Genomic DNA, 16742 nt, shown 5'->3' with positions numbered 1-16742 from the left:
GGAAAGTTGTCCCACGCCTTTCTTGAAAACCTCTCACTTCATCTAAATTGTGCAATTATATTGTGTCAGATGCAGTTTGGGGTAGACTGCCAAATCGGTCATAGTGTTGTTGTTTTTCTTTTAAGGAATGAGTTAATCTGATAATTAATTTCTTCCAAATAAGTCTACGTGGAACACGACAGGTTCTTGTTTCGAACTTAGGATGGCGACACCGGGAACGCGTTAGAATTCGTCCAGTCGGGGGCAGATTTATATTTTAATACGCTTCGCGCACTATCAATTACAATTACCTCCCTTCCACTAGTGCAACATTAATTTGATGCTTCGCGATTGAGCAAGTTTTCAGTGCTCCGATAATATTCGTTGTGTATCGAAACCGCCTTTGTCCGTGTTGACACAACTGTGTAGGAATATTCTGTAAAATTTAACAGCATTAGTGACCCGTACGAATGACCCCTCTCAAATCACACGTCTGTGTTTGTTCATGCGGGTGTGTACAAATATTTATATCAACTGATCTAAATCAATTCAGAAATTAATTTTGAAATATCGTTGGGGAAACAAATGCAGCGCAATTAAGAGCATATATATTTTGAAATGAGTGACTCACGAACGCGCAATACTTAACTTATAAAAAACATAGTGTAATCTATTTTAATCAAGCGATTGAATCTACATTTTAATCTGTAAAAGCATATTTTCATGTATAGCTGTATGTATATGACGTGGTATGTGTCAATACTAGCATATCGTTAAATTATATTACATTTTATTATTCCACACATGCACAGACGTCGTCTGTACTCAAATGCGGTATTAAAGTGAAATGGCAACGTGGCTTTATCACTTTGTATTAATTAGTAAGTGTCTGTCAGAGACAATATATAATATCTATTATATGGTCTCTGGTGTCTGTACATGATTATCTTATGGTTTTGTTGAAATATAGAGATATTGGTAATGGGAAAGTTCCGAAAAGCACAGTGTCTTTTGAATCTTTTTTGTTTCACGAAATCTAAAATAAAAAGTAGATCTATGTACTTTGATCTTTTTTCAGTTATACTGTGTTTGAATATACAGTTTACACGCTAAATAGCTAGACCCTACGGATCACCTTTCGCTACACAGTCCGATAATGAACGGAATAAAGTAACAGGATAATCGTATCTATATTGACAAGTATATTTTCTTTCATCACTTGAACATTTATAACATTATATCCGTCCATGGGAATGAGAGCATTGACAAAGGGCACCGGGTGCTCACGTGACCGGAAGTGTAGAAGCTAAGGAAGATGGCGGATCCGGACGAATATATGTGAATGAAATTGATAACACGATAGTGATGTAATTATTGAAGAAATACTGATAATATCCCTCTTGTGAGTACACACCTTGAAACTAAAATCTTTCATAATCCATGTGTTAAAACGAATCCACGATTGAAACGTAATCGGGGTCAGAATTTTTCAATGGTAACGGTAAATTTGGGCTCTCTTCGTTCACATAATCATTTTTATCGGTGAATGTCAGCTATGTATTTTGAAGATCGTGCAGTATTTCAATTGCAGTAGTTCTGTCTGGGCAGTGTATTTCTGGTTTTTCGTTACATCGTGCATATGCAATCCATTTTGATGAAATATTCACGTTAGATTTGGGTCGAATTGAAGGCGAGATGTATAACAGATGGCTTGACATGCAACTGACAACTGACATGTGTCTGTCATATCTTTGTTTATTTCGCTCAAATGTTTTTGAGCACATGTATGTATGAAGGCATGCACTTCGTATTTATGCAATGGAAATATGACTTCATGTCAAGTTCAAACACTGAACATAGTTTCTGAAACAAAAGATATGTTCCTAACATGTCAAGATGCATATGGGAAACACTAAAACATTTATAGTTTGAAGCTGTTTTTAGAAAGTGTACCATGAACAAGATGAATCCTAGCTAAATATTTATATATATCTACTATTATTATTTATTCCAATATCATAACATGTGATAAATATTAGAATACAGCCTCCTCTTAATAATAATATGATTGTAATTTTAAACAGGATTTGTTCCACGTTCAAGGAAATACCTAATATTTGCAACTGTACAGTCATCTCTTTTTCATTTTTTATAATATTTCTGAGGCAATATGATAATTCCATCCATACAACAACTGCAAAATGTATTACTCTCCACATGTTCAGAAGTATGTGATATCTTTGGTTCAATCATGTCAATTAGTATTTGAATCTTAGTCTTTGAAATGTACTGTATTTGCAGTGGTAAGCAATGTGGGTGGTCAGAAAATAGATAGAGGTGTGCTTTTTAAAATATATTTGATGAGAAAAAAACTTAGTTCAAAGTCATTGAAACAAACATGATGTACAATATTTACTATATTCCCTTTAAACACTATTTATTGTGTGTGATACTGATACTGTGTAATAAGGGAACCAGTTATTGCTAGTTTGAACCAGACCATAAAATTTCATGAACAACTTTAAATATCTCTTCCGTCACATTTATCGTGTCCGCCATTTTGTTGTCAAGTATTTGATGTAAATGTATTAATGCGCTGTCACCTTTGACTGACTGAGGTTGTTAGTAAGACCCCTTATCTAATGATGGTATTATTTGAATCTGTTTGTTGTACCAAGGAACAAAAGCTGTTCCTGTAGAACAGGTTGAGCATACAAACGCTCATGTCACCTCCAATTTTGATAAACTGTTTATTCTGTGTTATAGTTGGTTGTTGTATCGCTGTCAGTGTAAACACGAAGTCACACATACAAAATGAGTGAGTGAGTGAGTTAATGCTTTACGTCACATTGGCAATATTTCAGCCATATCGTGACGATCATACAAAATGAAATTGTGTAATACATTACTTAGATTTATACATACCGACTCATACCGACAATACAAAAAGAAGGATATATACAGGTAGAATCTACATATATTTGCCATATACAGGCTATTTCAGAAAACCTTTATGATCGCTCTCAATTTCTGACATTACGCATACACAGTTTTGTTTACTATGCGTGAGCATACATACGTTCATGTCACCTCTAATTTTGATAAACTATTTATTATGTGTTATAGTTGGTTGTTGTATCGCTGTCAGTGTAAACACGAAGTCACACATACAAAATGAAATTGTGTAATACATTACTTAGATTTATACATACCGACTCATACCGACAATACAAAAAGAAGGATATATACAGGTAGAATCTACATATATTTGCCATATACAGGCTATTTCAGAAAACCTTTATGATCGCTCTCAATTTCAGACATTACGCATACGCAGTTTTGTTTACTATGCATGGGCATAAAGTTCCTTTGAAGATTTTGTTTGTAGTTTGATAATAGCCGACATGGCAATGATTGTAAAAAGTAATTGATCAGAACTGTTTGCAATTTACAGCTGTGCAGCATGCCAATCACCTGCCAGTTTTTGTTAATTGGGTAATACACATTACGTAACCAGTGTATCCAGTATTGAGTCTACATGGTTGTCTGTGATCTCTGTGGTGATACAGTCGACATCACACAGTTTATATGGACAGAATGCTAGTTGAAGACAGCACTTAAGGTATTGAAATTACTGGAAGTGACAGCAAACAGTGTTTCAGGGATTTATATGGACCTTTGCAGAGGCAAATATTTAGCCCCAAGTCTGCAGTTAAATGTAGTACAATGTCAAAATATCTCAAATAGCATGATATCATTTTTAACAAAAGGAAAAGGAATATCCCACTTTATTCGGAATCTAGATAACCATCTGGCATTTGTCCATGCCTTTCAACCTTGTTGGAAATGTCTGATTTTTGTTGTTGTTGAGTATGTTGAGCTTTCTAAAACTGAGTGAAATACCTGTGGTCTGTGGATATTTGATAAATGGTGTATTGTGTAGACAATCTGATTCATGAATTGTTACTGTGTTTGGCAGCCAAACTTTGGCTGTTACATGTTTGACAGGGATAGACAGGCTGATGGTCCATGAGACTGAGTCTAGTGAAAATGTAGACAGACTAGTTGTTTTCTCCCCAAATCTAGGTATGTTACATAATGTTATGTACATAATCTACTAGTCCGAAATGATCTATGGACTAGTTAGATATGACCAACGGTGCCTACCCAGGTTTGTTGTGGATACATACATATTGTATTATGATGTTACATTTCTGCACTTTAAGTATAATAAAGGTATAAACAGCTTAACTGACATGAAAGTATTGTCATCGTCTCATGAATTTCCATAGAATCATAATTCATACATGCTCAAATGTACAGATGGAAATCAGCTGGTCCTTAAACTTAGAACTTAAACAGAACAGATTTCAGGAACCCCAAGTATGACACTATAGCTAAAATCCCAAATAGATCTTAATTTCTAAAACTGGTCCGTATTTCAAAGTGTAAACCAATTTCTTGTACAAATATGACATGATTGAGCCATACACAAATGTAAGAGAGTTAATGAAATGATCAGTGTTTGCAATAGGTGGTGGTTCCGGCATCTGTTGGTGGTTCCTGCTGTGGTATGTTTATGTAGGGACATCCTTTAACTGTCAGTGCTACTGTTAATATAGACCATATTTTATTGTCCAAAAAGACAAAGCTTTTGAGCACAAATGCACCACTCATTACCGTTTCCTCGCTATGCTACTGTTGGAAGTCATATGAAACACATTTTCACATTCAGTCACATAATTCAATTAATTCTTTTAATTCAAGAAGATTTACGAATGTTATGTTTGCATTGGTCTTAACCTCTGTATATTGGAAATTGTCTGGTTAATTTGACATAATATATATTATTCTATCAGGAATTCATGTGTGAGGTATTGGTTCATTTGTCCCATGTTTAGGGAAGCCTCAAATGTTTGAAATCACCCACACTGTTTACAGTCCTTATGTGAAATACATCCAGATGCATGGCTAAGAGACCCGTGAAGATTCCGGGGTAGGATAGGTCTTCAGCAACCCATGCTTGCCGTAAAAGACGACTATGCTTGTTGTAAAAGGCGACTAACGGGATCGGGTGGTCAGACTCGCTGACTTGATTGATGCACATCATCTATTCCAATTGCGTGGATCGATGCTCATGATATTAATCACTGGATTGTCTGGTCCAGACTCGATTATTTACAGACCGCCATCATATAGCTGGAACATTGCTGAGTGCGGCGTTAAACAACAAACCAAACCAAAACCAAAGCATGGCTAAGACGTGTGCTAGAAATTCAGCAGGCTAAAGGTAACGACAGAATCAGTGGTTGTTGCGAACCCAGCAGAACACCAGAAATACAGGTTCTGTTACAGGGATAGACTCAGTATTGAGTGGGCAGTTAAGATAGATGCTAAATTGCTCATACAAGCTTTTTCTCTACACATATTGTTTACTGTATCTTTGTTTGATTATTGTTTAATGTCGCACTCAGCAATATTCCAGCTATATGATGGTGGTCTGTAAATAATCCGCTCAATGAGACAACCAAACAACCCAGCGAGCATCGATCCACACAATTGTGATATGATGACATGCATCAACCAAGTCAGAGAGTCTGACCACCCTACCCGATTAGTTGCCTCTTACGACAAACATGGATTGCTGAACCCAGATCTTTAAGTGTCAGTTAGAAGCTGTTGTATCAATAACAATCTCTTTTAAATCAGACCTTAGTTCTCAATACAGATAAACAAAGATCTGAGGACATCCCATTAGGGGTCACGTCAGAACGACCTTCATCCGACCAATCATTGCGTTGCTTACCAGATTATGAAAGTGACAGTGGGAATGTGATTTCAAATCAATGCAATCTTGAAAACTTTAACATGGGGTATTCTGAACGATTATTACGGGTTTAACGACTGAATCCTTACAATCTAGACCATCTATTAGCCATTCCGGAATATTTTTTGTTTAGGTTTTAAATTTGTAATCGAGAATTTGTCAAAATATGTTTCGAAGTATCGACAATTTTAAATCTGTTCTGTGGAGCACGAGAAAGCTGCCTTCTGATTGGTCATTCCATTGGTCGGTCAAAATTCGCGCAAGGTCGGTCTGACGTGGCCCGTAATGGGATGTCCTCAGATCTTTGTTTTGCGGGAAGCAAGAACTAAGATCAGGGTTAGAAATTGGCACTAGTCCTATAGTCCCTGCTAAACTGCCCAATAGTAAAGGTATCCTAAGGACTAGTAGAATTTTGCCCTTTTTAAAGGTTTTGCTATATGCTATCATTATAAGGACTAGTGGACTGAAACTGTTAGTTTCTACTGCTGAAGATCTGATTTTAATGAGATTGTATCAATGGAGACAGGATTCATTTCAATTACGAGAATTAAAAAAAGTCAATCCAGTCTTCATTGTGGCATACATTATACCAGATCTGGTTCACTGGTCATGTTCACCATTGCGATGTGTTTAGAGTTATCCACCCTTGGGCTGTACTCTCCAGAACAAGGAATATATTTGTTGTTTTGAAATTGAGCCTGAAAATGTCTTGAAGTATTTTTGGATGCAGTTAACAGTTGCAGTCTGAGTTTAGAATATTGTGAGCAGCACATTCCACGTCTATATTTCTTATCAGTGTGGAGCCGTTATGCTACAGGGAGTATGGACAGTTTTACTCATGTTAACATTGAATTTGCGAGGACTTCATCATTTTGTAATGAGAAGGTTATTATGGGTAACAGGGAATTATATAGATCTTCTCGGAGGTCAGTATTCGGTCCCAAGTCTGAAGCTAATGTCAGTAAAAAATTCCCTGATTGGAATTAAGAATTTGAGAAGCTATGTTATTATAATGATAAATAATGTTACTGCTTTGCAGTGGTGACTTGCATCTCACTGATAACAGAACCCACAAACTAAAAGAGCTTTTGATATTTAGTTTTGAATTTTTGCATTGAATGAAATATTGAAATACACCTAAATTACAAAAATAAGGATTTTTAGGAAAATTCCAATTTCTAACAAAATTATGGTTCTTTTCTTTTCTTGTGAAGTACAGGACGAGCTAAATTTATCATCATCATCATCATCATCATCATCATCATCATCATCGTCATCATTTTTATTGTTATTATTATTCTGGTTTTTTTACAACTATTAATGATATTTTTACATTGATGTTTCAGCAAAGGAAGAGACCAGTCTAGTCAGGATGATTGTACTGGTCATTGTATCACTTATAGGTAAGACATTACTTCAAGTTTATACACAGTTTAGTAGTGGCACGATCACTTGATAATCGGCACAATATCACTGGCAAGGGATGTGAGCTTTTCATGTCATCATTTGCTCTAGAAATGATGCTACTGTGGAGAATCCAGGTTAGAATAGAAACCCACCCTTGTGGCAACAGATGAGTTACGAGAATTGGGTTGTTATAATATGTGATGGCTGCTTTTGTGTCATTTCACCCTGATGATGTGGAGTGTTGCTCATGCAGTCAACCACTGGTTTACCAGACTGCCGGGATGTACTGGACACTGTGACGGGTACGACTCCTATGGATACCGTAATCCTTCTCAAGCAGTCGCCTTCATTACCATTCTCATCCCCTGTTCCATCTTCCCGAGGCAAGAGAGTTAACTGACTATGAAAGTCCACTTTCCACCCTTGCCGAACTAGGCCATCTTCCCCAGGCAAGAGAGTTAACTGACTATGAAAGTCCATGTTCCTGAGGCAAGAGAGTTAACTGACTATAAAAGTCCATCTTCCCTAGGCAAGAGAGTTAACTGACTATAAAAGTCCAGTTTCCACCCTTGCCGAACTAGGCTGGTATTATGGAGTTACATTTTGGCTGGACTAACGAGACTATGCATAGTCTAATCAAAATCGTGCACCGAAATCGAAATCTGGTTCGTAAACCGTCGTGCAAATTTCATTTGATTGCAGGATTTGCAAAGCATGTTCACCACCAACTCATTGTCAGCAGATATTTTCCAAATCTTTTCATGTTTTAATCAAGGTGCTCACATGATTTGATGCATTTTCGCGATGTAAGACCCATTTAATCAGAATATAAATCTTGATTATCGATCAGATCGTCCTGACCGGGTGCCACCATTTTGTGTGAAGCAAATGCAAGTGATACGAGAGGTGGAATCTGATTGGTCCATAGGAGAGGCTTAGAGGGGACATAGCTGGTAAAAGCCACTGGTGGCGCTACGATTGAGCCCAGTAATTCCAGCCTAATTCAGCAAGGGTGGAAACTGGACTTTTAAAGTCAGTTAACTCTCTTGCCTCGGGAAGATGCCCCTTTTCAGCACAAGCAGTCTTACCCATTATGTTTTCAGGGCCTGAAATAAATGGACATTAAGAGACTTGAGAATACCTTTTAGAATGATTTATATCTATAAACTGGCATATAACTCCAGTATATATATCTGTATACTAAACTTGCTGCACATTTATCAACAGTCAGACGTCACACCGAACGTTTTTTGTATCACTTTGATCACAGGGTGTTCTTGATACACCTTCTCTTCTGGTGTTTCTATAGTATTGGATTATATTTATTTTGGTGTGGTATATTTTCTATAAGGGCAAAATAGAAACAAAATGGTGTCATGCCTGCTTCTTGAAATCAGATGCCTATTCTGCGGAATAGATATGTTCCTGTTATTGTGAGATTGTAAAGGTTGTTTGTGGGTTTGGGAATTCAGGCATGTTAGGAGGGCATATGTGTCAACGTGATGTCACATTTAAGATGAAACGGTTCGTCCCAATTATGTTTCTAGGTTTGTCAGCACCATACCCATGCTCGTGGGTTTCACCGAAGTGGTAAACGTCTGAGACCTGCATCACTTCTGGCTTTCCTCCCACATTAAGCTGACACGCCATGATGTAACTGGAATAATGTTAAAAGCGGCGTTAAAACCCAACTCACTCACTTTAAGATGAAACAGCATATATAGTTCCTGTATAGTTCCTGAGTCTGAATTGTTCCCTGCCCCCTTTTGTTTGAGGTCCATGTAGGAAGTAGAAAGAGTGATGTCACTGTGCATTTGTGCCCACAGTTCAGTAGCATCTACTGATCATGTTTACCGTATTCGAAGTAATAAGCGCCCCCGCTCTTATAAGCGCCTATAGCAATATTTGCTAATATATCGGCTAGTGAACAATCCCAATTAGCACCCTTTCCGATTGATCAATGTACAGAAGACTTATTTATTCGCGTATAATACGCACTCAGGTGTTATATGCACCCTTAATTATGGGCAATTTAATTCTGGAAAAATAAATCTCTCGTACATATGAGAGAGAGAGAGAGAGAGAGAGAGAGAGAGAGAGAGAGAGAGAGAGAGAGAGAGAGAGAGAGAGAGAGCGAGAGAGAGAGAGAGAGAGAGAGAGAGAGAGAGAGAGAGAGTTTACAGTAATCCTAGTTCTTTACATCACATTTTCATAGCAAGAATTACAACCTTCTATAGGATTTGTTTATCATTGACATTAACCATTACTACAGTACAAATACTTAAGATATGCATACTTATATATGCAAACTGTGTTGGAAATTAAAGGGATCGTTAAAGCCTTCTATGATATTTGAACCCCCTGCGCAAGCAAAAATACAATTCTGTGTTCATCTCACCACAGTGCTGTTTTCACCTGGAGTTCATGAAGATTGCTATGACATGTATGAATAGTAATATTGTACTCAGAGTAATAAGTAGTATGTACTGTGTCCTCTGTCACTAAAAATGATCTATTCCAGGTGTACAAGTTGTTGAACAATGTACATGTGATTTGATTTGTACAGGTATGTGATAACAAAAACATTTGAAACCTCCAGTAGGAGTGTAACCATTCACCGAATGTTTAATGAATTGACATACTCTATCATGTCCTTTCTGTGACACGAGTATCGTACTGAGAGGTTCTGCATTGATACAGATCAATACAGGTATATATAAGGTAATTGTCATGTAAAACTATGGAAATTCCTTGTAAAATATTCCTTTCTACCGGCATGTACAGTGAGGTCTGAAGGCACATTCAGATTAATTAATTCAGACATACAGGGCAGTGTTTCTATAAGCATGAAAGTCAAGGTGTCATATCCTTATTGTTAAAAAAGTGAAAGACTAAAGAGTCCAAAGATTCAAATACTATGAGAACAATTCTGAAAGATTCCAGGAGCCACCTTAGTTTGGAGCGATTAGCGATTATGTTTTTACGCCACGTTTAGCAATATTCCAGCAATATGATGGTGCGGGACACCAGAAATTGGCTTCACACAATGTACCCATGTCGGGAATCGAACCCGGGTTTTGGCATGACGAGCAAACGCTTTAACCACTAGGCTACCCAACCGCCCTCTTTAGTTTGGAACACTGCAAGGAGTGTTTGATAATTCTGTTCATTGCCTTGAATGTGTCGTATTCAGCATTAGAAATTGGCACCAGTCCCACTGCCCAATAGTTAAGGTGTCATAAGGACTAGTATAGACTAACATCTAGTCTCTGAAATGAACATCTCTTACAGAAAAAAACAGTTGTTAAATTATCTCAATAAAAATATAATAAAAAGGAGCCCAGACTCTCTTCAATTTCAGACTGTAATCTAGACTTACTAAACATTGTAGACTTGCATGGGCTGTATTTGATATATTTGTTTCAGGGTCTGTAAGACAGACCAGGACTAGTAGACATTTGCCATTTTCAAGGGTTTTGCTATATGTTACCACTATGAGGACCAGTGGACTAAAACTGCTGGTACTGTGTTACGTATCACGACCCTCCTATTGAGATATGTACTTTATTGTGACAAAGTCTATCACTACAACCCTACCCTCCACATCCAGTCCAAGGTTTAACACAGATGCCCATGAAATGGAATACACAAGCTGAAGTGTGCTGTGGCTATGGAACTCCCAGTGGCCTTCAGGCCAGGATGAGTAGACTTTGATAGATATCTTGCCCAGGGACAAATGAAGTTTTTTTGGGTTTTTTCACCACTCCACATTTAATCTCAAGGCCGGATTTATTCCTGTTTGAGCATCTTGAGAGTTTCGCACTGAAAGAATAATCATTGTGAATAGTTCCTTTTGAAAAAAGTCTTTGCATTTTGTTTTGTAATTTCTGAACCATTTTTCTTCACTTCCTAGCTGTAAACCATGAAAGATTATAACCTCTACGGTACACATTTGATGCTAAATTTATCACTCATGCAACTTTTTGTCAGGAAAAGGAAACAGTGGTTTAATAGGCTAAAAGCAGGTATATTCTGATAAGCAGCTTACTGCTTTGAGCAAGGACGTACAGGACTGCATGTTAACTGTGAAGTTTGTAGGTATATTTGTATATGAATATTATATCATGATTGTAAGGCCAGGCGTTTTGTTGTTTATTGATTAACTGACTATTGTAAAAAATGATGCTTGTTAGTTGGAAAAAACCCCAAAACAAGATATTTTAGATTTAATTTGGTTCTTTAAGACACTAACTGAATATGTTGTCATGTTGACATAGTTGTCTTGTCAGACTTGCAATATAAACCTTTATAAGCGGTTTTTTTCTGTGATGAACACATTAATTTGAATACTGTGGAACAAAACAGGTGCTTTTGAGATTAATTTAGTTTTCAACCTTTTTCGATTTTTTTTCAACCAATTAAGATAAATTATGTTCAGTGTATATAAGGAAGCAAATTTATAGATGTCAACGTCTGTATTATGAGGAACACAATGTTTCGGAGTATGTCACTGGATGAAAAAGTAAGTATATCATCCATAAGGTGACATCCATAAGTTCTATTCTTTATGTGTATGACTTCTATCCTTTAAGTTCAGTGTATTGTTTAAGTTGCTTTTACATCAATGCCTATTCCTTATAAAAAGAACTTCCTAAAGAATAAAAACACCTTTGTACATGTCTAAACTGACATCAACTTGGACCAGAATATGCTATTTCACCACACCCAAATGGCATCATGTTTGCACATTCAAAAGAATATTTGTTTGTATTAATTAGTTTTGTTGGATGTATTTGTGTCAGGTGACATAACAGCTTAATATACCCGAGGACAAGCTAAGTCATGGTCTGCTTTATGTGTGAACTGTTTTGAACCAGTGGTGTGGAACAGTGTATTTCAATAGAGAGCCTCATTGACATTTACACATGTTTAATATTCTCAAGGGATTAGGTATTTCAGGATTAATGCTAGTGTTAACTCAGGTCTTGAAACAGTCTGGTGTAGATAGATTATTCATTGTAAAATCAGTTTTTGAAATCAGTCGGGGTCATTGAGGTCTTCCTAAAATCGAACCCTCAAGTTTTAACATTAGGCTTATAACAAGGACCCTTGACTTTCATGTTTATTTTGGAAAACTGGTGAATGATCAGCTGGTTACTCCACATGAATATGTTACATGGTTGCTTAATTAGCAGTGGTCCAATCAAAGAATGGTGAGTGAGTGAGTATGGTTTTACGCCGCTTTTAGCAATATTCCAGCAATATCACGGCGGGGGACACCAGAAATGGGCTTCACATTGTACCGATGTCTGGAATCTAACCTGGGTCTTAGGCGTGACAAGCGAATGCTTTAACCACTGGGCTACCTGACTGCCCCTCAATCAAAGAATGATACCACATTAGAGTTAGTGTAACTGGAGAGTGGTACAGTCTTTGAATACGGTCTTAAATACAGGCATATAACATTCTGTTAAATATAAAGTTATGGAGTTTGTAGATTGAGGTACTAGTTTACTGTCATCCAAGCAATTGACTGTGGAAAGTTGCATCCCTTAGGCATGCCAGGAACCTTGGATCATGAATTCCAGGTTCCCCTGACTTTGTTTCTATGTTTGTAGGACCATTCCCGTGGTTGTGGATTTCATCGTTGTGATTTAAACTTTTCAGACTCACTCACTCACTCACTCACTCACTCACTCAGTCTGTAACTGGGCAATTTTTCTTTTTGGAGGCTTTTTTATCAATATTTTTCAGCCACATATAAGGCCATCATGGATCCATCGGTGCCGGTTTCAATTTGTGTCACTTGGTGACTCACTTTCATTGTGGCCAGCCAACAACTGTCCAAGAGGCTAGCAGCCCACCTTGGTGTCTAGCCTTGAGCAATCTGGATTTGTTTCCTTCATTTCACCCATAGAAACTCAATGTTTTACTCACTAGTTCTTATATGATAACATATAGTAAAACCTTTAAAAAATGGCAAATTTCTACTAGTCCTTATTATACCTTAATTATTGAGCAGTTTGGCAAGGACTACAGGACTAGTGCCAATTTCTAACACTGCATTTGTGCAATGTATTTCTTTTTGTTTCTTCTTTATATTTTTTCAAATACAGAAGAAGAGAGATGAGTGGTAGGATCAAATTGTGACATGACAGATTGACTATAGTCATATGAAAAAATCTGGTATTCTTTAACTTCTTTTCAGTAGTATGCATAAATGAAATGTTTGCCTTTGAATAATATTTGTGTCTCATCTCGTCACCTCTCATTAGACAAGAAAAGATATCTTGTAATCTTAATTTTTCTAGTGTGGTAAATGTTGTTTTTTGTTGCTGTTTCTTTATCCTGAAACTTATCAAGAGTCTAAGATTGTTATCCATACACTGGATATCCCAGAGACAAAGATATAGCCATTATACACATCAGCTGTAATTAGAATTCCTTGTTTCAATCACTCATGCCAGCAATTGGTTACATAGAAAAAAGGAATTAACGTATTCCACGTAATAAGCACCCAGAGTCTAAGATTGTTATCCATACACTGGCTAGCCCAGAATTAGAATTACTTGTTTCAATTACACATGGTAGCAAATGGTTACATAGAAAAAAGGAATTATGTATTGATTCTTTCAAACATTGACTTGTATCCATGAATCACACTAATCAGTGACAAAGTAGCAGTATAATAGCCACGGTGGAATACACGTGCTACCATGTAATAAAGCATCTTTGTTGATGTCTTGGCCTGTGAGGTACTGCTGACTTGATCTGGTCAAATCTTGTCACTCACAAAGTAGAAATTAGCCGTTATAAGTCATCTACCGCGAGCCATAATGACTAATGGTTATGATATCCCGAGGACTTGTTAGTGTTGTTTCAACATGTTTCTGTGGGTATGCGATTGTAGTCAGGGCATTCTGGATAGGTCAATTATCATTCTTCCTTTCAGGCGCCTTGTCATGCTAATGTTTTGAGTAGAGGTGAGTCTAATAATGATGGGCGGTAGGATTCTTAGAAGTTCTTTTGATCAACAGGATCTGTGACAACGTTTGTTATATGAAACCACAGATAAAATTAATTGCCAAACATGCCAAAATGATAAACATGTAAATATGCTTATTGTACAGTATGATTCACATAATAAATTTGGGTATTCAGAAATGAAAAAAGGGTATTTAAAAATCAATCTCAGTGAAAAGGAAGGTAACTTTCACAGTTACAAATGCATATTACCTATCCTTGGTGAAATGACATTGACCGAGTTGAATGACGGATCAAAATTATAACTTTAGTTGGCACACTTTAGTAAATATGAATGCCCTTTAAGCACACTTGAAACAAGATACATTTCCATCCCTGCTTTATCCATTGATGTGTTTGTGACAGAGGTATGACGTGCTAGTGCCGAGAAGTGGTTGCGATCTTTATCATTGATTAAATTGGTTTGTTCCAGGTCTTCTATTAGGATTCCAATGCTAATTTTTTTCAGGATTTTCAAGAAACTCCAGAACCTGATTTTACCGTTACGCTTTAACGTTTTAATCATGTTATTCCAGGAATGATAGTAATTGCTTTTTGGTGAATGTGTAGTTATTTACAGATCAAAGGAATGGTGGAACATTTTGATATAAAATTATACCAAATAGCATTTTCTCCACAATCGATTCTGGCCACTTATAATCAATCATTGCATTGGTACTAGATTGACGATCAATCATCAGTTTTGAAAGATCACGAGAGGGCTGTATAGATGGATTTTTGAACATTGAGAATGCATCATGACGGAAGAGATTTGGGGTAAGAGTGTCAAGATCCAAGCTTGTTGTAACTGACTCAGCCACGAGTGAAAGCTGAAGTACATCGGAAACCAGGCGACAATGAGACAGTACTATCAAATATTGGTTCATGTAAGCCAGACTTGATTATTTACAGGCTGCCATGATAGGACTGTTATATTTCTGGCTGCAGTGTCTATACTCCATTCCTGCAAAAATCCTAAGTATTGGTTTGTAAGAGCCAAAGTTTGTTTGCAATATTCCAGCTACTTGACGGCTATCTGTAATTAATCGAGACAATCCAGAGATTGACATCATGAGCATAGATCCATTGGCATATGATGACGTGCATCAACCAAGTCAGCAAGCCTGAAGACATATTCTTTTAACCCCAGATCTTCACAGGCCACAAGAGCCAAACAGTGAGAAGTCAAAGTGTGTTGTATCTGCCTGGCTCATGCTTACTTTTAACTGGAAACCTGTGACATACTAACTGTGGCATAAATCAACATGCACTCACTCATTGTCTTCCAAGAAGTGTCACACAAGACCATATACCCGTGCCTATGTTACATTTTTCCAACAGGGTTGATACATTATATTATGTATCAAAGTATCTTCTTCACAATGTTTTTTATATCAAAGGGCTATGTGGCAAGTCAAGACTGTCCCCACAATTCTCTGAGTTGCATCCCTTAGGTGTAGGGGCGGTCAGGTAGCCTTGTGGTTGAAGCGGTAGCTCGTCCTGCCATAGCCCTGGGTTTGATTCCCGACATGGGAGCTATGTGTGAAACCCATTTCTGGTGTCCCTCGCCGTGATGTTGCTGGAATATTGCTATCACACTCACCCTTAGGTGTACCAGAAACCTACGATCCCAGATTCGACCTGGGCCACCAAAACTATCGTAACACCTACGCTTTAACGTAGACTTATGACTCATAGCTTTATGAAACAGAGCCCTGATTATGCTGGGTTTGTAACCTTTCCTAGACTGTATATATAAGACCTGCTTACTTTGCCCTTTCTACCACAGTAAGTCGACACTCTGTGATATAACTAAAATACTGTTCAAAGAGATATTTAAAAGCACTAGCTCCTGAACTCACTGTCTATCTATGTTAAACACACTAGAAGCAATGATTATTCTACAGATGGGGTTATTGTTAGTATTCCAGTTCCATCAAAATTTATCAATATACATTTTCAAAGTCCTGTTCAGTTAAATCAGTTACTCTCTCCACATGATAAATATCTAAACAGAATATTTAGTAATAGAATAATTATTATCAGCATATCTAACTAGGGTGTTACGATAATCGAAATATTGATATATTGCTATGGGTAAGCACTTAAAGTCAGTAAATCAAATAAAATCCATCTAAAATGATACACTGAAAACCATCGATATTTATCGAAATGGATGCTTACAATATCAACAGTTATCGCAATAGTTTCTTTCAATATCAATAGTTATCTCAACAGTGATTTCCAGACCCCTATTTCTAACTGTGGAAAGAATCCCTGCGCAGTTGCCTACATATATTTGAACTTACAGTCATTCAATTCATTATATATCAAGTTGTCCATTGCTTGAAATAGAATCCTCCCAATACTATGAAAATAACATTCGCTACTGTTTGCCTTTGATGTTATGAAAAGAGGTCAGGGCATAATGTGTGTTCAGTTGTAGATACTGAAAGGTAAATGTGCCTGTGTATCATGCTCTTGTATATACATGTATAGTGAATTT

The 16742-nt window shown here is 37.0% G+C and overlaps 1 protein-coding gene across 1 annotated transcript in view; it reads left to right on the top strand.

The window, feature by feature from the left end:
* The first annotated feature begins 1289 nt into the window (after positions 1-1289).
* LOC139446770 (putative receptor-type tyrosine-protein phosphatase mosPTP-1) overlaps positions 1290-16742 on the top strand; it is a 99387-nt gene continuing 83934 nt past the window's right edge. The window contains exons 1-2 of the mRNA XM_071228094.1: positions 1290-1381; positions 7153-7209. Of these exons, the coding sequence (XP_071084195.1) occupies positions 7179-7209 (31 nt within the window). The 5' untranslated portion in view covers positions 1290-1381; positions 7153-7178. The remainder of the gene's footprint in view (positions 1382-7152; positions 7210-16742) is intronic.

This window comes from Haliotis cracherodii, unplaced genomic scaffold (assembly GCF_022045235.1).
Source record: "Haliotis cracherodii isolate W230 unplaced genomic scaffold, xgHalCrac1.p SCAF_6, whole genome shotgun sequence".
In the NCBI taxonomy this organism is placed as follows: Eukaryota; Metazoa; Mollusca; class Gastropoda; order Lepetellida; family Haliotidae; genus Haliotis; species Haliotis cracherodii.
Note: the sequence above shows the minus strand (reverse complement) of the source record. Positions and strands in the feature narration are given on the sequence as shown.